Below are 24863 nucleotides of genomic sequence, written 5' to 3'. Positions count from 1 at the left end.
ACCCCTGTGTCTGAACCATTCCCTTTCACTGTCCTTTTTGCTGAAGAAGACCAGACTGATGTCCAACTGACAAAGAGAATCTCAGCTTGCCGATCCATTTGAGGAGAGGTATAACAAAATGCTATTGTCTTAATTATAGATTTTTATTTGTTTCTATGTACCAGCCACATTTTTGTTAGAGCCATAGCTAGATGTTTTCCAAATTAACTTTTGACTAAAACTGTTTTGCATGAAGCCCAAACATGCTATTCTAATCTGAAGGTAGAGCGGAAGACATTGAAAAAGCTAACCATTCACTATTATTGGAGGCGATGTTATTAATTTGCTGAACCTAAATATATGACATTTCTAATGTTCAGTTATTCTTGTTGTTGATTTGAACTCGTGATATTAGAATGTTTGATAGCCAATGCACTAGCAAATTGAGATTATGCCGATGTATTTAAAGTGAGTTTTGGGACTTATGGCACAATCAATCTAAGCATAGTCAAAAGATTCATCGACTTATAACACGTCCCCTTATCTATTAACATATAAAGACCAAATAAGGACTGACTCACTAACAATACCACTCAATATTTCCATGGACGTGGTCTGGCCTTCGGTCCCCGAGTCCAAGGAAGGGAGAAGGTAGGTATGTCCCCTTCCACTATGGATCCTAAGGAAAGTCCAGCATTGTGTGCCCCTCCCAGAGGTCTGAAACTCACTCACTCTGCATCCCACACTGACTCCAAATACATCATTTAAAAGACTGTGGGGCTCATTTATAAAATGCATTTGTAGTATGTTTGGTAGTACAATAGTACTACTAACGCTGGTAGCCAATCACAAGACAAACCCAAAGCGAACCCTGTTTGTAATACCTCGCAAACTTTTCAAAGAGATGAAAACTAGTTTGATCGTCTGTGCCACACATTGTGCCTAAGCCTAAATAACACCCTAAGAAATATTCCAGACATGTTTTCTTAGAAGCAAAACAAAAAAGTTTATTTTATACTGTATTTATGCAGTTTTCGTGTCCGTTTTTTTCTTCAATTCGCTCAAAGACCTTTGCAATACATGCGCCTTAAAAATTGCCAAAAATTAGTAAAATACTCGAGGCAACAGCTGCAAAAACAAGGCAGTCTGCTTCATACTCCTTTTATGGGCGGAACGGGGAGGCGCTTGTAGTTTTGGGAGGCCACTTCCTAATATGTTTGGAATTGTTTTTCTCTTTTTAAGTGCTGCTGCAAACATGACTAGTTAAAAAAAAACACACGAAATACGCTTTATTGAGCATGAAACTCGAGTGGCAAAATGATGCGTAAATAATCCATCCAACGACCGCATAAAAAAATTAACAGGTAACACTTGAGTGATCTAAGCTTATTTTTAGTAGTAAAGTATGGTTTTCCATGGTGACCCTGTGCTGCCCTGACAATAAGGATGTGAATCTGGATTGGTCTGGTGACTGGTCTGCCGTGTGGTTGGTCGTTTTTAGAAAGGGGAGGTACTGTAATGGCATGAAAAAACATACAAAGAAAGTAAAGTAGGAGATGAAAAACTAGCTTGGTGGAAAGAATACAAATGCGTTTCAGTTAAGCCCAGTTGGGGGATGGCGAATGAGGAAAGGATGTGAAGGGTGGGGGTAAAAACAGAGCATAGGCAGTGTGGGGAGGGAGATTGTACAATAACAACACCGGATCCAGCCAGGAGGAGGAGAAACAGAGACTCAGAGGAGGAAAACAAGAGCCGGGCCCAGGGAGCAGCTGAGCAGCCCCGAGCTCGCCTTTCTCAGCTGCCCGTCATAGGGCAGCCACTGACCCCCCACCACTGACAGGGACAGCCGCGGTCTATATCAGAGGGAGATGCGGGGGACCCAGTCACAGACCCAGGGGACCAGGGTTAAAAAGACCGTCTGACTCAGAGTGACAGGCCCAGGAGGAGGTTGAGCCAGAGGCTGGGGCCAAGACAGGCATTGGGGGTGGTAATCGTGATACAGGCTCTGCTAGCCGGGGCATTTGTGACTATGTCCTGCGGCACTTTGATTGTGTTAGCTGGGGATTCTGCTGCGTTTGTGTGCTGGCCGTGTCAGTTGAACGATTCTGTTGTTTGAGTTGAGTAGGATGTTGCTGCTTTGTGTAGAGTGGCTATGATCCAGAAATACCTATACTTATTTTCATTGTGCTAAATACACTACTGCCTGCGTGTGCTACACCCTGCCTTTTGTCTGACGTGATTGATCTGGAAATCCTGCTGTGCCAGGTGACAGTGTGTTGGAGGGACACTAATACCTGTGTGCCTGAGGCGTTGCTGCCTGTTGGCTAGGAGTGCGTGCTAAATATAGTGGCTGCTCCCCGTGCCGCAGCTGTGCCATACACCTCTGCTTGTGTTGGGCGATTGTCTGCTAAAGACATCACTCTTTGTGCGTTGTGATAGCTAGCAGACACGGCTGCCTGCGTGGTGACTGTGGTACGGGAAGTGGGGGAGCAGCGCAGCTGCCTGCGCGCCGGAGTCACTCTGCCAGAGGCAGTAGTTTGTGCCTGTGCTGGAGACGCTGCTACCTGCGCCGCTGCGGGGCCGGCGGGTCTGCGCTGTGCGAGGCCGGCAGAGGCAGTAGAGGCCGCAGTGCAGTACACTCGCGGCGCCTGAGCCGGGATCAGCGTCCGCCTCCTCTCGGCTCAACAGCCAGCCAGGGCCCTGCTCTCCCCTCGCGGCCTCGGCTCTCTCGTGAACCCGCTCCCCCGGCCTGGCGCATCATGTCCGGGCCGCAGCCCCCGCCACCGGTCGCGGGCACCGTTTCTTCGTCGTCCTCTTCCTCTTCGCTGCTCTCGTCCCCGAGCTCGGCCGCCCCGCTGCTGCTGCACCCCCCTCCGCCCCCTCCCCCGCCGCCTCCCCCGGCCCTGGGCCCAGAGCCCCCCGCCCCGACAGCCCCCGGGCCCCCGCTGCCCGCACACCCGCACGGAGACTCGGCCCTGAACCAGCAGGAGAAGGAGCTGCAGCGCAGGCTCCGACGCCTCTACCCGGCCGTGGATGAACAGGAGACGCCGCTGCCCCGAGCCTGGAGCCCCAAGGACAAGTTCAGCTACATCGGCCTCTCGCAGAACAACCTGCGGGTGCACTACAAAGGTACAGAGCCGCGGGGGTACGTCCCCATACACCTCCCCTCCCCCCACAGGGCGCAGACCGCATACACCCCACTGTCACGGTGGGCCCAGTACAGACACTACAGCCCCAAACAATCCTTCCTACGGTTAGCACAGGCCCACACACCATCCAGTGGCACACCAGAGGCCCCCAGAATAGCAAATATTTCTCATGCAGGTCCTGAAAAGAGTTCCAGTAAAAACACCCTAAAATCACCCTCTTCCTAGCCTAAGAAACAAGGACAGTCCTTGTCAAAACACACCAAAGTTAAGCCCCCCCTCCTACAGCCACCCCAGTAAACACTGTGTCACAGCACATACCATGAAACCTTTCAAGCTCTGATGCAGGACTGTCTAAGAGACCATGGTAAAAATACCTTATTAATGACCCAATTAATGAGGAGTGGGCCTCACTTAATCCTCTGGTTCTCCTTCGTGATTCACATAATGGTTTTGTCACACCCCCTCCACCCCCCTATATCAACCACCTTTTTATTATACATGAGAGGTCCTGATACACTATCCTACAATTATTCACTTTCTCATAATACAGCCACAGGAGCGGCCCTTCAGCAGCTCATTAAAATGTCCCACTTTTTACACAAGAGCCACAGCTGGGCCTGGCAAGGCAGCAACCTCAAACCAGCTCTGATATAGGATGTACTGGAGAAGGCATGCCAAATCGATCAAAAGTATCTATTTGATAAAGATTCCCAGAGGACTGCCAGGTTCACCCTATGGTCAGGCTAAATGGTAAGAGCTGTTAAAGCATCTCCTGTGCAGTATTCTCTCGGCAGGCCTAGCTGAAGCACTTTTAATTGATTGTTCACCCTATAATGCAAGGTGGTAAGGAGAGGCACTGCTACAACACCCAAAAATAATTCAGCATCTGACTCCTCCACTGGAAGGCCCTACCAATGCAACCTAAAATCATGTTCTTGAGCAAGATATACAGGAAAGACCGTGCAGTGGGTTCCTAAATTAATTCAGTTTATTCAGAAAACACACAATAATCTTTTTCAAAGCACCCCAGATTACCTACTCCTTTATAGGGGTCCACAAGAATGGGCCCTGCCATGGCACCCTAAAATTATTCAGTTTCTTCTCCGGGATCATGTGGAGGACCTGCTTACCGCTATATAGTCATGCTCATTGTACAGAATTCACTGGATCAGCTGTGCTTCAGCACCGTAAAATATCCCCCATTCCACTACCAAAAACGTCTCTATTCAGAATTCACAGAAGAGGCCCTAACACAGCACACTTTTTTTTTTTTACTTTTTTTTTATTATTATAATAGATGCACTGGAAAGGTTCTCCCACATTGTCGTAAAACGTTCCACCATCTAAAATGGGGTCCCTTGGAAAGGCCATGTTGCAGTACCTTTAGGTCACCCGCCTCCCCAGACAAGATTCCCTCAAGGGGCTGTACTAGAGCACCCTCAGGATGTACAGGAGAGGTTCTGATACATAAACCTAAAATAACTAGTCTCTATACCTCACCGTCCCTAAGTGAAGCTATGATATAATAATGCAAAAACCCCAACCTCTTTAGTTAAGCTCCATAGGAGAAACCTTCTCAAGCAACCCTACAATGGCCCCACTTTCTTTGGCCCTCAGAGAGCCATTTCTCGGGTACCCACAATTTCAGTCTTCAAAACGCCAACCGTCGAATAGGTTTCATCACTCATTCCATAGTGTAGCTCCAGAATACACTCCATTCAGGTCCCTGGATCCCAGCAGAAGCACTTTCATAGCTTGCCCACACTTTCTGTTATATGGGACCCCCAGCCACTTAAATATCCACCACTTAAACATCTCGATTTACTGCACCCTCACTAAGTCACTTAATGCCCCCTAAGTTAGCCTGGTATTTGGGGGCGGGAAGGGCAGGGTACTTGCATTTCCATCCCACTATAAAATGTTATCTTAATTTTATCTGTGTAAAAACTCACTAGGTTTATGCTTGCCTTAAGGATAATTGTTTTTGTTGTGTGGAACAGACCTTGTTATTGTCAGCGAAGACCATCAGGATCATGTTTGTTAATTTTACACGGTTTGTGGAGGGGTGAGGCAGATGGAAAGTAATTTTTTGTTAGGACCCCGGGGAAAGTTGGGGGTCGCAATAATAAGAGGCGGGAGAAAAACCCTCGTGCTGTTAATCTGAATTGTGTTTTGCCTTAGTATAATTAGGTCACGTTGAAAAGAGTATCTACACTTGAGAGGCTGTGTTATTGGTGGGTCGTGCTCTGGTTGAAAAAATGCTTTTTTTTCGGGTTGTCCGTGGATGTAGTTTCGCGCTGAGGTGGCAGCACAGAAAGCTTTTATACCGAGGTGAACAGAGCTACAGTATTTGCAAGGTGCCTGTAGTGAAACGACCATGGGCGGCATCTTGTGGATAATTAGCGCTGTGGCACTACAGAGCAGGCCGGAGAGGTGACTCTCAATGCGGAAGTGGACCTGCTCAACCAATTTTGGGTGGGGAGCAAAATCAACAAACTAAGCCTGAGAGCTGTTAAGACACTCCGAGGGTGGAGAGGTGGCGAAGTCCAGTTCCAGTGACAAAATAAACGTGGCCTGCAAAATATCCTAATAACCCGTTGCATAAACAGATATTACATTGATTCGAGTTGTTGATATAGTGACGACTCGCCCGTATAACACCTTCTGCCAAGATTTTGCGGCTTTGCAGCGCTGTAAATAACACATTTACTTTTCTCACCAACTCATGAGTACTATTTTTACAGTTTACAAGATGATAAACAGTTGATGGGATACATTTTGTGACATGTAGGTTGCTCGCAAACCCGCTGCTGGTGCAATCGGCCATTAAGCAATGGGTGCACTAGGCACTTAAAAACGTGTGCCTATAGTAACTGCCAAATAAAGTTGTTAGTTGCTTTGAAGCAAGAACAATCCATACGTTGTCGGTTGTGTCGCCTTTTAGCAAACACACAACCACAAATTCACTTGCTATGCATTACAGTATCCAGGTGTATCTAAGGGGGGTAAACATTGATTTGGATTAATGTAAATAGTTTTGAAATAAGCTTTAATAGACCCTCCCATTCCCCTCCTGTAATTGGGAGTTACTTTGGTGCTGTAGGCGCCTCAAAGATTTTTGTTGTGCACATTAACAAACCGCGTTGTATTGTGTAACTCGGTAAGACTGGTCACATGCATCCATATGAGGACTTGCAGAGTCCAAGTGAACATTTTACAAGCTCGGAGCAGCGAGAGGGGCATCTAGGGTTCGGGGTGGAGGGGTGGGTGGAGTGGGTGCTGGGTAGTGTTTTGATTTTGCTTTCTCATAAGCAGCTGTTATGGGGATCGCCTTAGTCGCAGAGTGGTGATGCCAGATGCTACTTTCGTGTGTTCAAACACAATGTAAACAAGCCACCCTTCTTCAGAAGTGGCTTTTATAGATGGTGCTCCGTGGAAAGCTGCTTTAGTTGGTCTTATGTGTGATTGGATAGAGTTGAAGGAGGACATGCCTTATAGGATTTTATGACATTTTGGGCCGAAGTGTTATTACATTTTCGCAGTTTGCATTAAAATCGGCTCCTTATGTCTGAACCGTAGTGCCAGTGAAATTGGAACGAAAAAATACACTTTTTAATTTTAGAAATCGCGCTATTCCTAAATGGCACTAAGAACTGGAGAAACAGCCATTGACTGATAGGGTTTCTGTCCTGGTAGTAGTTTTCTGTCTTGTCGGTTTATTGTTGGTTGGTTGCTGCGTCAAACTTTGCTCTGACCCATGTGACTCGACTGCCTTTCCGAGGCTGGGCTCTTGCAAGGAAGAGTAGCTTTGAATAGGTTTACTCCAGAAAGTATATCACTGAATTGTTCGTTTCTTTACAGATGCTCGTAACTGGTTAAAAAGGAGCTAAGTGGGCAAAAGGACACTTGCTTCTATGGTACCTGCAGGCCTCCAGTTTCATGCTGACTGGTCCCCATAACTTTTTAAACATTTACTCAGATCTTCATCCATGCATTTTGTAAAGATAACAAGACCAAGCCACTCAATGAGTATTCAGTCTTACGACCTTAAGGATATAGGTTGATTTCTGCAGGTTATGCCTTAACCGACTGTGGGATGTCATCATTTGGGTAGGGTGTATTGTATTATTACACTTAGGTAGTGCCTCATACCGCTCACAGGATTGATACATAGAGTTTCTGGGTGCCATTTTTGGAGTGCATGGTTGGAAAAGGTGTTGGTTGGTTGGGACGTGTTGGGTGAAGTCGATGAAGCAGGGTACATGCTCAAAGTACGGTGCAGCAGCCTCAGTACCTAAAATCTGTCAAATAAAACATACCTACACTTTTATTTTTAGAGATACTGATGACTTTCTTGACCCATGTTTAATTTTTTTGAAGAAAAATGTGATCCGAATGTAGTTAGGCTAGAATGAGCTATGCAGGGGTGATGTTGTATATATTAAAAGCAGGTGCCCCACACACACATTGTCCAAGTACAGAGATACGATATGATTTAATTTAGGCATTGGAAGACTTGGTAATGTGAAATACTTCTATAGTCACATTGTCAGTTGAGCTTTGACTAGCCAGGGCCCATTATGCGTTCTACAGTTAAGAGCCATGGCATCAATAAACTCTAGGGATCTGGGTTATCAGAGACCTACATGAATGCAGAGCAGTCAGTAGCTTGAGTGTTAAAGAGTGCTCTTTGGAAGCTGTGGAGTGAAAGCAGTGAACAAAGTTAATGTTGTAATTCAAAGAAGAGGTTTGTGAAGCGCACCCTAAATCAGGCAGATTAAGTTGGAAGATGTTCTGGTTCCATAGCTTATGCCTCTAGCGAGTTGAATGTCTCACCTTGTCTGGTGGCTGTTGTGATCTACATAGACATTCATCGCCTTCATGTTATTATTGGGCGCCCTTTTACAAATGTAACATTTTTTGTGTCCTAATGTTTGACTGTATTGGTCCATAAGAAGTAATTTAACATAGTAAAGGTCCCAGAGGAAGGCCGATGGTTTCAGTGTATATCTGTGTTATCATATAACATGATGATCAAAGACCCCTGCCAGACCTTATCAGTCTGATTTCTGCCTACTCTTCATTGTGACACTGTTTGGTCTCTATCTCTGCTCTTGGGAAGGGCTCACTATTCATCTGATTATTATCTACAGGAGCAGAAGCGTGTCCCAGTATATTCTATTAGGGACTTGGAGCATTCCCTTCATGAACTCAAAGCTTTGCTAAGGGCCGTGGAGACATGCCATAGACATTTCGCATATTTTCGGAAGAAGTCCGAGTAGGCCCGATATTTCCTCCGCACTCACTCCTCCTAGGCACCCATTTGCAGGTCAGTATTTATATTTTATTTAGCAGTTTGTAAAGCGATTCATGCCACGTATATGCTGTCTCAACACTTTGTAGAAGGGGTAGAATGATGATTGCGTCTTACATTGCAGCGTCTGGAGACAGCTGCATTTCTTCCAAGTGACGGTGTCCATGTGCGGGTCTGGAATTTTGATTGTTTCCCTTCTAGCCGTGGATATGATGGACAGTCAATGGCTTTGGAGCCTTCGAAGTCTTGACAGTTTTTTTGACAACTGGTGACAAGAATAAACTGAGTGACGAGGACACTTTTTATGTTTTCACGTTATTCCAGAACTTTACCAAGTTCCCCTTGATCCTCAAAGGAAAAAGGGTTTACTTTTCTAATGTTAGTTCTAGATTATTTGGAGAAAGTGAAAGTTTACCAACAATAGTTCAGAAGTCTTATTCTGACTTCTGCCTTGGAATATTTTTGGATAAAATTAAAACTACCGCCACCTATTTTGAAACATTATACAAATGGTGTAACTTAACTTCTTGTCACAATCCTTACGGTGTATCTGAAGGCAATAAACTAGAAGTTCTTTTGTGGAAGGATATGTTACCAAATAGTTTGCTTGTAGGCAAGAGAATTGCCAGCAGGTTCATGGTGGCCGATTTTGATAGAATTATCTGTGGTGCTGGCTGTGAAGGGTTTTATGGACTGTGTTGTGAATTTTGAACAATTATCTTTTTTCAACAGGGAGGTAGCTGCCACGTTGCATTTAAGAAGAGTTGACTCTGAGTAGTTGGAGTTCCAGTTTTATTGCTGGATCATCTCTAACATTTAACAGCCACTCATTAATTACCAGGATTTTTGCCTTCCAGTAGTATAGCTGCATATCAACCATTGCCAGGCCTCCATTGTATGTTGATTAGGTGTATTTGTTGCAGACGATTCTTGGAGCCTTTCCACCCAGACCAAATGCCTAGGCCTCAGCTTTAATTACCGAAAAGTAAAGATCTGAAATGTCTCACAGGAAGTTCTGCAGTTTATAAAGAAACTTCTAGAGTACCATCATTTTGAGAGGGCATTTTGACTTATCATAGTGAGGCGTAGTGCATTCCAGTTTTTAAGATCTAACCTTAAAGAGGTCACTAGGGGTGCTAGATGGTGCTTACAACACTTGTTGGGATCTTGAGTGATATTATATCCCTAAATATTTGAAGGACATCATTCATGTTTTATTTTAAGTGCTCGGTAGAACGAGGGCATTGCAGCCTTTAATTGGTATAAGCATTGATTTGACCTATGCTACTCCTAGGCCTGTGATCTGCCTGTAAAGATCAAGTATACTCGCATGTTCCTATTCTGTCCAGTGAGGGAATTGCAGCAACATAACATGTCATTTGCTTAGAGAGACACACCGTCTTCTAGGTCACTGCCCGATTGAAAGCCTTGGACCAGAATGTCCCCATCCTATTATCCATCTTTCTAAGGGCTTGATTGCAGTGGTGAAAAGGAGAGGCGACAGGGAACAAGGTATAAGTTGGACATGTTGTTACTGACCCATACTTGGAGCCCGTGGGGATAAATCAAGCACGGGGTGAGTTCCATAAAAATTGGACCAAAATTCATTTGTGAAGAATGTGCAGAGGAGGTCCCTTTGCACGTTGTCAAATGCCTGTTTAAAATAAATTTACATTGGGTAGGGCACGTGGATACCAGATTTCTTGGGATTGTGCCTGTGTGACTTGGCCATCTTATGTCATGTCCGGTGCTTCGTTCCGGCATAAAACCATTCTGATCTGGGTGGGACTCCACTGGCAGGCCACTCGGGCCACTTCTTTTTCCAGGTTTCACCTTTCTCTTGGCAAGGGGGTCAAGGGCACTACTAACAGTTGCTTGGAAATGGGGTGAGCTAACTCGCTCTTTGAGACTTCTTGTTCAGTATATATTTGGCCTTAGTACTCCGCAAATTATCTGGCTAGCCCCAGAGCGTCTCCTGTGATATGCTTCTGATCTTTAATCTGTGTGGCACAGATCTCATGTCATTGCTCTTCCGGGCAAGCTGCTTCACCAACCATGAGTTTTACGCAACATCTATGGCCATATTATGTAATTGTTGGTAGCCATTTCCGATTACCTCGGAGTCTGCGTCTCTTTAGTTGTTATCCATTCCCTTTCAAGCTGCATAATCGTGCTCTCCTGTTCTACCCCTTTTGCCTCCTAGACTTTTTCTTTGGCTTTAAGGAAGGATTTTCCACCATATGCCGATTTTGTATGCGTACAGTAGAGTAGAATTTGATTGTACTGAGCCACTGTTTGTCGAAGAAGTTTCATGTCTCCAACTGAAGGAAGGCTGAGACATCTCCATGTGTAAGCCAATTGACATTTTAGCGTTGGATTTCTGTCCTCAGTGCTGTTGTGTGCCCAAGGTCCAAGACTGCAAGCAAATACTCAGAAATCCTATGTGCCAGGACCTCTGTTGCCTGTGTCTTTTGTATATTTGCTGCCGAGACAAAAAGGTGGTTTATATTTGATAGTGAGAGATGGGGCATGACACTGGTGTTGTTTGTGTCTTGATGAACAAAGGCCATGCAACATCCAGTTTAAAATCGAGTTTTTTATTGCCACCACTTGAAATGAACTAAGGCCCGATTCCTTAATGTATAAGGTTGAGATTGACAGGTCAATGCTGCCCCAGTGGCCACTGTAATCTGCTTTTTTGTATAAGACTTCAGTCAGTTTTTTTTCTTTCAAGTGTGCATGTCTACCATGTTTGTTCGCTATAGCATTTTAACCAAATTTCCCCTAATTTGAGAAACAACAGATTGTCCTTTGCATGCATGTGAATACTGAGTCCGTGTGCATGGATCGGAACACTGATACCAGCAGCTAAGAGATGATGCAATCCACGTAGGTGGTCTGGCAAGATGACCTCTTGATGAATGTGTGACTACAGAGGACATCATCCTCTCCCAGACCAGGGAGCTGGTATCCCCTGACATTCATCATTAGGGTGCACCATGCGTATATCTAGATAGGATTTACCTGGTTGCTTGGTTTCACCAAGTTGTTTTCTGTTGGCAAATAGGCAAGTCCATTAGGGATCCTTGGTACTGATGAATGCCCAAGACCAGTTAGGCTAACCATAGGGGCATAAACATGTTGGCTTATGGAGATGGTTTGAGTCATTGTTCTCATTGAGGTTTTTAGATACACCTAGGCTTCCAACATTAAAGGTGATACACCTGGGCACCTCAAGGTCGTCTTAACTTATCTGGATCCCGTAATTTGTCCAGTTGAACTTTATTTAGGAATTCCCTCCTTTTTACCCCAAAGGCAGGTTGAGTCAACCCCAGTGACGATGCCCTACCAGAATGGGGAGAGGTTACTGATAATTGTGATGATGATGATGATGTTGATGCATGACACGAACAGTGTGTGAGGCTTTCTCTCCCAAAAGGAATGGCTTTCCCACATGACCGAACAGGATTACTTTGAGGTCCAAATAGGGCTCTGAGTTGTATCTCCAAATAGGTGAAGAAGTTTCTGTTTCTGTTGGGCTTCCATACCTTTTGTGTTGAAGTATCTAGTTCAGGGAGGATGCACAGTGGCACTTACCTCCCCCTCTCTATTTTGTGTGATTTATATGGATCAGAACAGTCAGATGCCAAATGCAAACACTAAAATGCATTGAAGAGAATGAGGAATCCTGGAAACTCCACAATTGATAGCATGCAATTCTAAAGAGGAGGAGGGGCCACCAGTAGGGGACAATCTTGAATAAGAGTAGATACAAGTAAGGCTGTGGTCATCACATTTTTCTTCTGAGTGTCTTTATCAGGCTTTATAGGAGACTGTATCAGATGCCGTCAATAAATAAAATCAGTGTAGTTAGACATCCATTATCGCGTTTCCACCTAATGGCTAAAAGTACTGCTCTGCTACCACTTGAATTCTGTGTCCATTTGAAGATGCAAATATGTCTAGAAATGGCCAAGACAGTTACGTTTCTCTTAAACTTCAAAAATGACTTTAGTAGCAGTTATGTCTACTACTTTAGATCCTACAAGAAGTAGGCCTACAATTGACTGGATCACAAGGGTCCAATTTTATTATTTTGCAATTTTTAAGGACTGTGTTTTAGCAACCAAGGGGATATATGCTATCTTTGTATGTTACAATTTCTGCTCCGAAGACTTGATGCCGGTGAGGTCCATGTAGGGTTTCCATTGTTGACATATGCCTACTGACTTTGCAAACGATCATCCACTGGCATCAGATAGTATTTCCTTAGGCAGGGAAGGGAAAGTGATGGCTAACAAAATCGTCCTTAAAATTAGACTACAGAAGCACCCTCCAGAAAACCTGAAAGTATGAAACAGCTGCCACAGCCAGAAAGCACCAGCAGACAAATAGCCAGTACCCATCTGGAGATAATTATGTGTAGTGATGGATGTAGCTGATAAGGGGCCAGGAAAATAAATAAGCGGAGTAATTCCATGTCCTGGATGTGGGGTCAGTTGGCTTGACGGGCAGTAGTGATGCCCACCACCCTACCATGCACACAAAAAAAGTGTGAGGAACATCAGGGCAGTGACCTCACAGGTGGAAGATGAGCACCAACAAATTCCCTGCACTGAATTCATCAGCAGACTGCTAACTGAGGAGACAAGTCAGAATTTCTGTGCCAACCTGTTTTGCTACACTAACTAGAGTTTCAACTTGACTAGTTGCTTACTAGTTGACTCGTACTGCCTATTTTGAATTACCCTCCACTTTACAATTTTCAACATTATAAGTAGTGTCAGAGATTCAGAAGGAATATTAATTGCATGTCATTGCTTCTGTCTGGTGGGCAGAGTGTGCGTTGACTAAGCTTTAAGGCTGGTAAGAACAACAGTTTGTCAACCTTCCCTAATTCTCCCATCAACAATTCCTGGTGGGTAAAATGATGCTGGGATTCCTGAATATAAATGCTAGGGCTTTCCTGAATCCTTAGTATCCATATCATTATTTTGTTGTACGTTTGGCACAACATATCATGTTACCATTAATGTGCCTGACCAGTGGCAGAATTAAGAAGGAGCAAAGGGCATAATTAGTTTAAGGCTATAACAAATCACATATTTTTAAGTTTTTTGGAATATATACTGTTAGGAGTTGACTCTTGTATGTTATTTTAAATCCTTTATGATGGTTGGATTTTACTTACATAGTGAATCCCTTGCTTCTGTTGGAGGAGTATCTAAAAGAAGACTAGTTAGTCATGTTCAAGCAATTGGAGTTGATCAGCCTGAGTTTTATGTGAATTACTAAGGTCAGATAGTACTTGGGACCTCCTTTTTACATATATCTCTTTATTACGTTTGGTGTAGTCCAGGAATAACCACATACATCAATAGGTGAGAAACAAAGTCCCAGAAATTAAAAAAAACAAAAGATTTGAACAAAAACAGAACAATAACAAATGCAATACCTAACCATGCCACGTATCAATAGATCTACAGAAATTGCAGATTACAAGGTAGACAGGTGGGGCGACAACCCTAACAGCAGAATGTGATGTGTTATAGTGGGTTAGCTTATATGTCCTGGACCCCCCAGGAGGAACCAGCCGTGCCAAGAAGCTAGACCCCTGGGGTGATGCGGCACCCATCAAATGCGAACAGGGCCAGTGTGGGAAACCAGGTGATAACATATATGTGGGTGTACCAGCCGCTGTGGAGTACCTCATACGGGAGTGTAAGGAAATGCCTCCTTGGCATGGTTACCCCCTGACTTTTTGCCTTTGCTGATGCTATGTTTTGAATTGAAAGTGTGCTGAGGCCTGCTAACCAGGCCCCAGCACCAGTGTTCTTTCCCTAACCTGTACTTTTGATTCCACAATTGGCACACCCTGGCATCCAGATAAGTCCCTTGTAACTGGTACCTCTGGTACCAAGGGCCCTGATGCCAGGGAAGGTCTCTAAGGGCTGCAGCATGTATTATGCCACCCTAAGAGACCCCTCACTCAGCACAGACACACTGCTTACCAGCTTGTGTGTGCTAGTGAGAACAAAATGAGTAAGTCGACATGGCACTCCCCTCAGGGTGCCATGCCAGCCTCTCACTGCCTATGCAGTATAGGTAAGACACCCCTCTAGCAGGCCTTACAGCCCTAAGGCAGGGTGCACTATACCATAGGTGAGGGTACCAGTGCATGAGCACTGTACCCCTACAGTGTCTAAGCAAAACCTTAGACATTGTAAGTGCAGGGTAGCCATAAGAGTATATGGTCTGGGAGTCTGTTTTACACGAACTCCACAGCACCATAATGGCTACACTGAAAACTGGGAAGTTTGGTATCAAACTTCTCAGCACAATAAATGCACACTGATGCCAGTGTACATTTTATTGTAAAATACACCACAGAGGGCACCTTAGAGGTGCCCCCTGAAACTTAACCGACTATCTGTGTAGGCTGACTGGTTCCAGCAGCCTGCCAACCTAGAGACATGTTGCTGGCCCCATGGGGAGAGTGCCTTTGTCACTCTGAGGCCAGTAACAAAGCCTGCACTGGGTGGAGATGCTAACACCTCCCCCAGGCAGGAGCTGTAACACCTGGCGGTGAGCCTCAAAGGCTCACCCCTTTGTCACAGCCCCACGGGACACTCCAGCTAGTGGAGTTGCCCGCCCCCTCCGGCCCCGGCCCCCACTTTTGGCGGCAAGGCCGGAGAAAATAATGAGAATAACAAGGAGGAGTCACTGGCCAGTCAGGACAGCCCCTAAGGTGTCCTGAGCTGAGGTGACTCTAACTTTTAGAAATCCTCCATCTTGCAGATGGAGGATTCCCCCAATAGGATTAGGGATGTGACCCCCTCCCCTTGGGAGGAGGCACAAAGAGGGTGTACCCACCCTCAGGGCTAGTAGCCATTGGCTACTAACCCCCCAGACCTAAACACTCCCTTAAATATAGTATTTAAGGGCTTCCCTGAACCTAAAGATTTAGATTCCTGCAACTACAAGAAGAAGGACTGCCGAGCTGACAAACCCCTGCAGAGGAAGACCAGAAGACACCAACTGCCTTGGCCCCAGACTTACCGGCCTGTCTCCTGCCTTCCAAAGAACCTGCTCCAGCGACGCTTTTCAAGGGACCAGCGACCTCTGAATCCTCGGAGGACTGCCCTGCTTCGAAAAAGACAAGAAACTCCCGAGGACAGCGGCACTGCTCCAAAAGAACTGCAACTTTGTTACAAGGAGCAGATTTAAAGACCCCTGCAACTCCCCGCAAGAAGCGTGAGACTTGCAACACTGCACCCGGCGACCCTGACTCGACTGGTGGAGAACAACCAACTCAGGGAGGACCCTCCGGCGACTCTACGACTGTGAGTAACCAAAGTTGTCCCCCCTGAGCCCCCACAGCGACGCCTGCAGAGGGAATCCCCAGGCTCCCCCTGACCGCGACTTTCTGAACTCCATTTCCAGACGGCTGGAAAAGACCCTGCACCCGCAGCCCCCAGCCCCTAAAGAAACGGAACTTCTGTGCAGGAGTGACCCCCAGGAGGCCCTCTCCCTTGCCCAGGTGGTGGCTACCCCGAGGAGCCCCCCCCTTGCCTGCCTGCATCGCTGAAGAGACCCCTTGGTCTCCCATTGAAAACTGAAGGAAACCCAACGCATGTTTGCACACTGCACCCGGCCGCCCCCGCGCTGCTGAGGGTGTACTTTCTGTGCTACTTTGTGTCCCCCCCGGTGCCCTACAAAACCCCCCTGGTCTGCCCTCCGAAGATGCGGGTACTTACCTGCTGGCAGACTGGAACCGGGGCACCCCCTTCTCTCCATTATAGCCTATGTGTTTTGGGCACCTCTTTGACCTTTGCACCTGACCGGCCCTGAGCTGCTGGTGTGATAACTTTGGGGTTGCTCTGAACCCCCAACGGTGGGCTACCTTGGACCAAAAACTGAAACCTGTAAGTGCCTTACTTACCTGTTGAAACTAACAATAACTTACCTCCCCCAGGAACTGTGAAAATTGCACTGTGTCCACTTTTAAAACGGCTTATTGTGTTTTATGTGAAAAGTATACATGCTAAAGTAATGATTCAAAGTTCCTAGAGTACTTACCTGCAATACCTTTCAAACAAGCTATTACATGTAAAATTTGAACCTGTGGTTCTTAAAATAAACTAAGAAAAGATATTTTTCTATAACAAAACCTATTGGCTGGATTTGTCTCTGAGTGTGTGTACCTCATTTATTGTCTATGTGTATGTACAACAAATGCTTAACACTACTCCTTGGATAAGCCTACTGATCGACCACACTACCACAAAATAGAGCATTAGTATTATCTCTTTTTTACCACTATTTTACCTCTAAGGGGAACCCTTGGACTCTGTGCATGCTATTCCTTACTTTGAAATAGCACATACAGAGCCAACTTCCTACATTGGTGGATCAGCGGTGGGGTACAAGACTTTGCATTTGCTGGACTACTCAGCCAATACCTGATCACACGACAAATTCCAAAATTGTCATTAGAAATTGATTTTTGCAATTTGAAAAGTTTTCTAAATTCTTTAAAGTCCTGCTAGGGCCTTGTGTTAGTCCCTGTTAGCATTTCTTTTAGAGTTTAAAAGTTTGTAAAAGTTTGAATTAGATTCTAGAACTAGTTTTAGATTCTTAAAAGCATTCCAACTTTTAGAAGAATAATGTCTAGTACAGAGATGAATGTGGTGGAACTCGACACCACACCTTACCTCCATCTCCAGATGAAAGAGCTAAGGTCACTCTGTAACATAAGAAAAATAACAATGGGCTCCAGACCTACCAAAGTACAGCTCCAGGAGCTGTTGGCAGAGTATGATAGAGCCAACCCCTCTGTGGATAACACAGAGGAGGATGATAGTGAACTGGAGGAAGAATCCCCTCCACCAGTCCTATCTAGGGAGAACAGGGCTTCTCAAGCCCTGACTCCAAAAATAATAGTCAGAGATCCTGGCTCCCTCACAGGAGGGTCCAGCCTCTCTGAAATCACTGAGGATAACTCCAGTGAAGAGGACATCCAGTTAGCCAGGATGGCCAAAAGATTGGCTTTGGAAAAACAGATCCTAGCCATAGAAAGGGAAAGACAAGAGATGGGCCTAGGACCCATCAATGGTGGCAGCAACATAACTAGGGTCAGAGATTCTCCTGACATGTTGAAAATCCCCAAAGGGATTGTAACTAAATATGAAGATGGTGATGACATCACCAAATGGTTCACAGCTTTTGAGAGGGCTTGTGAAACCAGAAAAGTGAACAAATCTCACTGGGGTGCTCTCCTTTGGGAAATGTTCACAGGAAAGTGTAGGGATAGACTCCTCACACTCTCTAAAAAAGATGCAGAATCTTATGACCTCATGAAGGGTACCCTGATTGAGGGCTTTGGATTCTCCACTGAGGAGTATAGGATTAGATTCAGGGGGGCTCAAAAATCCTCGAGCCAGACCTGGGTTGACTTTGTAGACTACTCAGTAAAAACACTAGATGGTTGGATTCAAGGCAATGGTGTAAATGATTATGATGGGCTGTACAATTTATTTGTGAAAGAACACCTATTAAGTAATTGTTTCAATGATAAACTGCATCAGCATCTGGTGGACCTAGGACCAATTTCTCCCCAAGAATTGGGAAAGAAGGCGGACCATTGGGTCAAGACTAGGGTGTCCAAAACTTCCACAGGGGGTGACCAAAAGAAAGGGGTCACAAAACCTCCCCAGGGGAAAGGTGGTGAGACAGCCAAAAACAAAGATAGTAAAGAGTCTTCTACAGGCCCCCAAAAACCTGCACAGGAGGGTGGGCCCAGAGCCTTTTCACAAAACAATTGTGGGTACAAGGGTAAAAACTTTGATCCCAAAAAGGCCTGGTGTCGTAACTGTAGTCAGTCTGGACACCAAACTGGAGACAAGGCCTGTCCCAAGAAAGATACCACTTCTAACTCCCATCCAGCTAAAACTGGAATGGCCAGTCTCCAAGTGGGATCAACAGTGTGCCCAGAGCAAATCAGATGTCACACTGAAGCTACATTAGTCTCTGAGGGTGGGGTGGATTTAGCCACACTGGCTGCCTGGCCCCTAACATGCAAAAATACAGGCAGCAGCTCTTAATTAATGGGACAAGTGTAGAGGGCCTGAGGGATACAGGTGCCAGTGTCACCATGGTGACAGAGAAACTGGTTTCCCCTGGCCAATACCTGACTGGACAAACCTATCCAGTCACCAATGCTGACAATCAGACTAAAGTACATCCCATGGCAATGGTAACTTTAGAGTGGGGAGGGGTCAATGGCCTGAAACAGGTGGTGGTCTCCTCAAATATCCCAGTAGACTGTTTGCTTGGAAACGACCTGGAGTCCTCAGCATGGGCTGAGGTAGAACTGAAAACCCATGCAGCCATGCTGGGTATCCCTGAACTGGTGTGTGTCAAGACTAGGGCACAGTGCAAGGCACAGGGTGAAAAAGTAGAGCTGGAGTCTGGAAAAATGGCCCAGCCTACCAAGAGACAAGGAAAGTCAGCTGGGAAACCAGCTGCAACACAACACCAAAAAGAGAACCTCTCTTCTCAGGAAGAAGTTCTGCCCTCTGAGGGAACTGAGCCTATGGAGCTGGAACCTTATCAGGTTGAGCTCTTGGGCCCAGGGGGACCCTCAAGGGAAGAGTTGTGTAAGGGACAAGAAACCTGTCCCTCTCTTGAAGGCCTTAGGCAGCAAGCTGCTGAAGAGTCCAAAGGCAAGAAAAATGGAACACATAGGGTCTATTGGGAAGATGGACTCCTGTACACTGAGGCAAGAGATCCCAAACCTGGTGCCACTAGGAGAGTGGTAGTGCCTCAGGGTTTCAGAGAGTTTATTCTGACCTTAGCCCATGATATTCCCCTTGCTGGGCATTTGGGACAAACCAAGACGTGGGAGAGGTTAGTCAACCACTTCTACTGGCCCAATATGTCCTAGAAGGTTAAGGAGTTTTGCCTCTCCTGCCCCACCTGTCAATCCAGTGGTAAGACAGGTGGGCATCCAAAGGCCCCCCTCATTCCACTTCCAGTGGTGGGGGTCCCCTTTGAAAGAGTGGGTGTGGACATAGTTGGTCCACTAGAACCTCCCACAGCCTCAGGAAATATGTACATCCTAGTAGTAGTGGATCATGCTACTAGGTATCCTGAAGCTATTCCCCTTAGGTCGACTACTGCCCCTGCAGTAGCCAAGGCCCTCATTGGTATCTTTACCAGAGTGGGTTTCCCTAAGGAGGTGGTGTCTGACAGAGGTACCAACTTCATGTCAGCATACCTAAAACACATGTGGAATGAGTGTGGAGTGACTTACAAATTCACTACACCATATCATCCACAAACTAATGGCCTTGTTGAGAGATTCAACAAGACATTAAAGGGCATGATCATGGGGCTCCCAGAAAAACTCAAAAGGAGATGGGATGTCCTCCTGCCATGTCTGCTTTTCGCTTACAGAGAGGTGCCTCAGAAGGGAGTAGGATTCTCACCCTTTGAACTTCTGTTTGGCCACCCTGTAAGGGGACCACTTGCTCTTGTTAAAGAAGGCTGGGAGAGACCTCTTCATGAGCCTAAACAAGACATAGTGGACTATGTACTTGGCCTTCGCTCAAGGATGGCAGAGTACATGGAAAAGGCAAGTAAAAACCTTGAGGCCAGCCAACAACTCCAGAAGTTGTGGTATGACCAAAAGGCTGCACTGGTTGAATTTCAACCAGGGCAGAAAGTCAGGGTTCTGGAGCCTGTGGCTCCCAGGGCACTTCAGGACAAATGGAGTGGCCCTTACCCAGTACTAGAGAGGAAGAGTCAGGTCACCTACCTGGTGGACCTGGGCACAAGCAGGAGCCCCAAGAGGGTGATCCATGTGAACCGCCTTAAGCTCTTCCATGACAGGGCTGATGTAAATCTGTTGATGGTAACAGATGAGGACCAGGAAGCTGAGAGTGAACCTCTCCCTGATCTCCTCTCCTCAGACCCTAAAGATGGCTCAGTAGATGGAGTGATCTACTCAGACACCCTCTCTAGCCAACAGCAGTCTGACTGCAGGAAGGTCCTGCAGCAGTTTGCTGAACTCTTTTCCCTAACCCCTGGTCAGACACACCTGTGTACCCATGATGTGGACACAGGAGACAGCATGCCTGTCAAAAACAAAATATTTAGACAGTCTGACCAAGTTAAGGAAAGCATCAAGGTGGAAGTCCACAAGATGCTGGAATTGGGAGTAATTGAGTACTCTGACAGCCCCTGGGCTAGCCCAGTGGTCTTAGTCCCCAAACCTCACACCAAAGAAGGAAAGAGAGAGATGAGGTTTTGTGTGGACTACAGAGGTCTCAACTCTGTCACCAAGACAGATGCTCATCCCATTCCTAGAGCTGATGAGCTAATAGACAAATTAGGGGCTGCCAAATTCTTAAGTACCTTTGACTTAACAGCAGGGTACTGGCAAATCAAAATGGCCCCTGGAGCAAAAGAAAAGACGGCATTCTCCACACCGGATGGGCATTATCAGTTCACTGTAATGCCCTTTGGTTTAAAGAATGCCCCTGCCACCTTCCAAAGGTTGGTGAATCAAGTCCTTGCTGGGTTGGAATCCTTTAGTGCAGCTTATCTGGATGATATTGCTGTCTTCAGCTCCACCTGGCAGGATCACCTGGTCCACCTGAAGAAGGTTTTGAAGGCCCTGCAATCCGCAGGCCTCTCTATCAAGGCATCCAAATGCCAGATAGGGCAGGGAACTGTGGTTTACTTGGGACACCTTGTAGGTGGAGGCCAAGTTCAGCCACTCCAGCCTAAGATCCAGACTATTCTGGACTGGGCAGCACCAAAAACCCAGACTCAAGTCCGGGCATTCCTTGGCTTGACTGGGTACTATAGGAGGTTTGTGAAGGGATATGGATCCATTGTGACAGCCCTCACAGAACTCACCTCCAAGAAAATGCCCAAGAAAGTAAACTGGACTGTAGAATGCCAACAGGCCTTTGACACCCTGAAGCAAGCTATGTGCACAGCACCAGTTCTAAAAGCTCCAGATTACTCCAAGCAATTCATTGTGCAAACAGATGCCTCTGAACATGGGATAGGGGCAGTTTTGTCCCAAACAAATGATGATGGCCTTGACCAGCCTGTTGCTTTCATTAGCAGGAGGTTACTCCCCAGGGAGCAGCGTTGGGGTGCCATTGAGAGGGAGGCCTTTGCTGTGGTTTGGTCCCTGAAGAAGCTGAGACCATACCTCTTTGGTACTCACTTCCTAGTTCAGACTGACCACAGACCTCTCAGATGGCTGATGCAAATGAAAGGTGAAAATCCAAAACTGTTGAGGTGGTCCATCTCCCTACAGGGAATGGACTTTATAGTGGAACACAGACCTGGGACTGCCCATGCCAATGCAGATGGCCTTTCCAGGTTCTTCCACTTAGAAAATGAAGACTCTCTTGGGAAAGGTTAGTCTCATCCTCTTTCGTTTGGGGGGGGGGGGGGGGTTGTGTAAGGAAATGCCTCCTTGGCATGGTTACCCCCTGACTTTTTGCCTTTGCTGATCCTATGTTTTGAATTGAAAGTGTGCTGAGGCCTGCTAACCAGGCCCCAGCACCAGTGTTCTTTCCCTAACCTGTACTTTTGATTCCACAATTGGCACACCCTGGCATCCAGATAAGTCCCTTGTAACTGGTACCTCTGGTACCAAGGGCCCTGATGCCAGGGAAGGTCTCTAAGGGCTGCAGCATGTATTATGCCACCCTAAGAGACCCCTCACTCAGCACAGACACACTGCTTACCAGCTTGTGTGTGCTAGTGAGAACAAAATGAGTAAGTCGACATGGCACTCTCCTCAGGGTGCCATGCCAGCCTCTCACTGCCTATGCAGTATAGGTAAGACACCCCTCTAGCAGGCCTTACAGCCCTAAGGCAGGGTGCACTATACCATAGGTGAGGGTACCAGTGCATGAGCACTGTACCCCTACAGTGTCTAAGCAAAACCTTAGACATTGTAAGTGCAGGGTAGCCATAAGAGTATATGGTCTGGGAGTCTGTTTTACACGAACTCCACAGCACCATAATGGCTACACTGAAAACTGGGAAGTTTGGTATCAAACTTCTCAGCACAATAAATGCACACTGATGCCAGTGTACATTTTATTGTAAAATACACCACAGAGGGCACCTTAGAGGTGCCCCCTGAAACTTAACCGACTATCTGTGTAGGCTGACTGGTTCCAGCAGCCTGCCACACTAGAGACATGTTGCTGGCCCCATGGGGAGAGTGCCTTTGTCACTCTGAGGCCAGTAACAAAGCCTGCACTGGGTGGAGATGCTAACACCTCCCCCAGGCAGGAGCTGTAACACCTGGCGGTGAGCCTCAAAGGCTCACCCCTTTGTCACAGCCCCGCGGGACACTCCAGCTAGTGGAGTTGCCCGCCCCCTCCGGCCCGGGCCCCCACTTTTGGCGGCAAGGCCGGAGAAAATAATGAGAATAACGAGGAGGAGTCACTGGCCAGTCAGGACAGCCCCTAAGGTGTCCTGAGCTGAGGTGACTCTAACTTTTAGAAATCCTCCATCTTGCAGATGGAGGATTCCCCCAGTAGGATTAGGGATGTGACCCCCTCCCCTTGGGAGGAGGCACAAAGAGGGTGTACCCACCCTCAGGGCTAGTAGCCATTGGCTACTAACCCCCCAGACCTAAACACGCCCTTAAATATAGTATTTAAGGGCTTCCCTGAACCTAAAGATTTAGATTCCTGCAACTACAAGAAGAAGGACTGCCGAGCTGACAAACCCCTGCAGAGGAAGACCAGAAGACACCAACTGCCTTGGCCCCAGACTTACCGGCCTGTCTCCTGCCTTCCAAAGAACCTGCTCCAGCGACGCTTTCCAAGGGACCAGCGACCTCTGAATCCTCGGAGGACTGCCCTGCTTCGAAAAAGACAAGAAACTCCCGAGGACAGCGGCACTGCTCCAAAAGAACTGCAACTTTGTTACAAGGAGCAGATTTAAAGACCCCTGCAACTCCCCGCAAGAAGCGTGAGACTTGCAACACTGCACCCGGCGACCCCGACTCGACTGGTGGAGAACAACCAACCCAGGGAGGACCCTCCGGCGACTCTACGACTGTGAGTAACCAAAGTTGTCCCCCCTGAGCCCACATAGCGACGCCTGCAGAGGGAATCCCCAGGCTCCCCCTGACCGCGACTGTCTGAACTCCATTTCCCGACGGCTGGAAAAGACCCTGCACCCGCAGCCCCCAGCCCCTAAAGAAACGGAACTTCTGTGCAGGAGTGACCCCCAGGAGGCCCTCTCCCTTGCCAAGGTGGTGGCTACCCCGAGGAGCCCCCCCCCTTGCCTGCCTGCATCGCTGAAGAGACCCCTTGGTCTCCCATTGAAAACTGAAGGAAACCCGACGCATGTTTGCACACTGCACCCGGCCGCCCCCGCGCTGCTGAGGGTGTACTTTCTGTGCTACTTTGTGTCCCCCCCGGTGCCCTACAAAACCCCCCTGGTCTGTCCTCCGAAGACGCGGGTACTTACCTGCTGGCAGACTGGAACCGGGGCACCCCCTTCTCTCCATTATAGCCTATGTGTTTTGGGCACCTCTTTGACCTTTGCACCTGACCGGCCCTGAGCTGCTGGTGTGATAACTTTGGGGTTGCTCTGAACCCCCAACGGTGGGCTACCTTGGACCAAAAACTGAAACCTGTAAGTGCCTTCCTTACCTGTTGAAACTAACAATAACTTACCTCCCCCAGGAACTGTGAAAATTGCACTAAGTGTCCACTTTTAAAACAGCTTATTGTGTTTTATGTGAAAAGTATACATGCTAAAGTAATGATTCAAAGTTCCTAGAGTACTTACCTGCAATACCTTTCAAACAAGCTATTACATGTAAAATTTGAACCTGTGGTTCTTAAAATAAACTAAGAAAATATATTTTTCTATAACAAAACCTATTGGCTGATTTGTCTCTGAGTGTGTGTACCTCATTTATTGTTTAGGTGTATGTACAACAAATGCTTAACACTACTCCTTGGATAAGCCTACTGCTCGACCACACTACCACAAAATAGAGCATTAGTATTATCTCTTTTTTACCACTATTTTACCTCTAAGGGGAACCCTTGGACTCTGTGCATGCTATTCCTTACTTTGAAATAGCACATACAGAGCCAACTTCCTACAGGGAGCAAGCGCAGTCACCCCGTCAACGCGTGGTGGTCCCGAGTGCAGAGGGTGCCACATGTCTATTCAAAAGGAGGTGGAGGTGGCCACTGAATATTCAGGGTGTGTGCCGTTTTTGGCTTCAATGTGTACAATAAAAGCGTCCCAAATTTCATAGCCTCCATGTGATAATCCCCTGGAGTATAGAAGCCATAGGGTTTGTGTTTCCGCCTGGGACCGCTAAAGCAGGTCATGCAGCCACATGGCATGTGGGG

General features: G+C 46.7%; 1 protein-coding gene across 2 annotated transcripts in view; it reads left to right on the top strand.

The window, feature by feature from the left end:
• Positions 1–1525: 1525 nt before the first annotated feature.
• Positions 1526–24863, top strand: part of RANBP9 (RAN binding protein 9) — a 365177-nt gene continuing 341839 nt past the window's right edge. The window contains exon 1 of one of the 2 annotated variants that reach the window (XM_069218155.1): positions 1526–3108. In XM_069218155.1, the coding sequence (XP_069074256.1) occupies positions 2739–3108 (370 nt within the window). In that variant the 5' untranslated portion in view covers positions 1526–2738. The remainder of the gene's footprint in view (positions 3109–24863) is intronic. The other variant, XM_069218146.1, reaches the window with a different exon arrangement.

Source organism: Pleurodeles waltl, chromosome 2_1 (genome assembly GCF_031143425.1).
Source record: "Pleurodeles waltl isolate 20211129_DDA chromosome 2_1, aPleWal1.hap1.20221129, whole genome shotgun sequence".
Taxonomy (NCBI): Eukaryota; Metazoa; Chordata; class Amphibia; order Caudata; family Salamandridae; genus Pleurodeles; species Pleurodeles waltl.
Note: the sequence above shows the minus strand (reverse complement) of the source record. Positions and strands in the feature narration are given on the sequence as shown.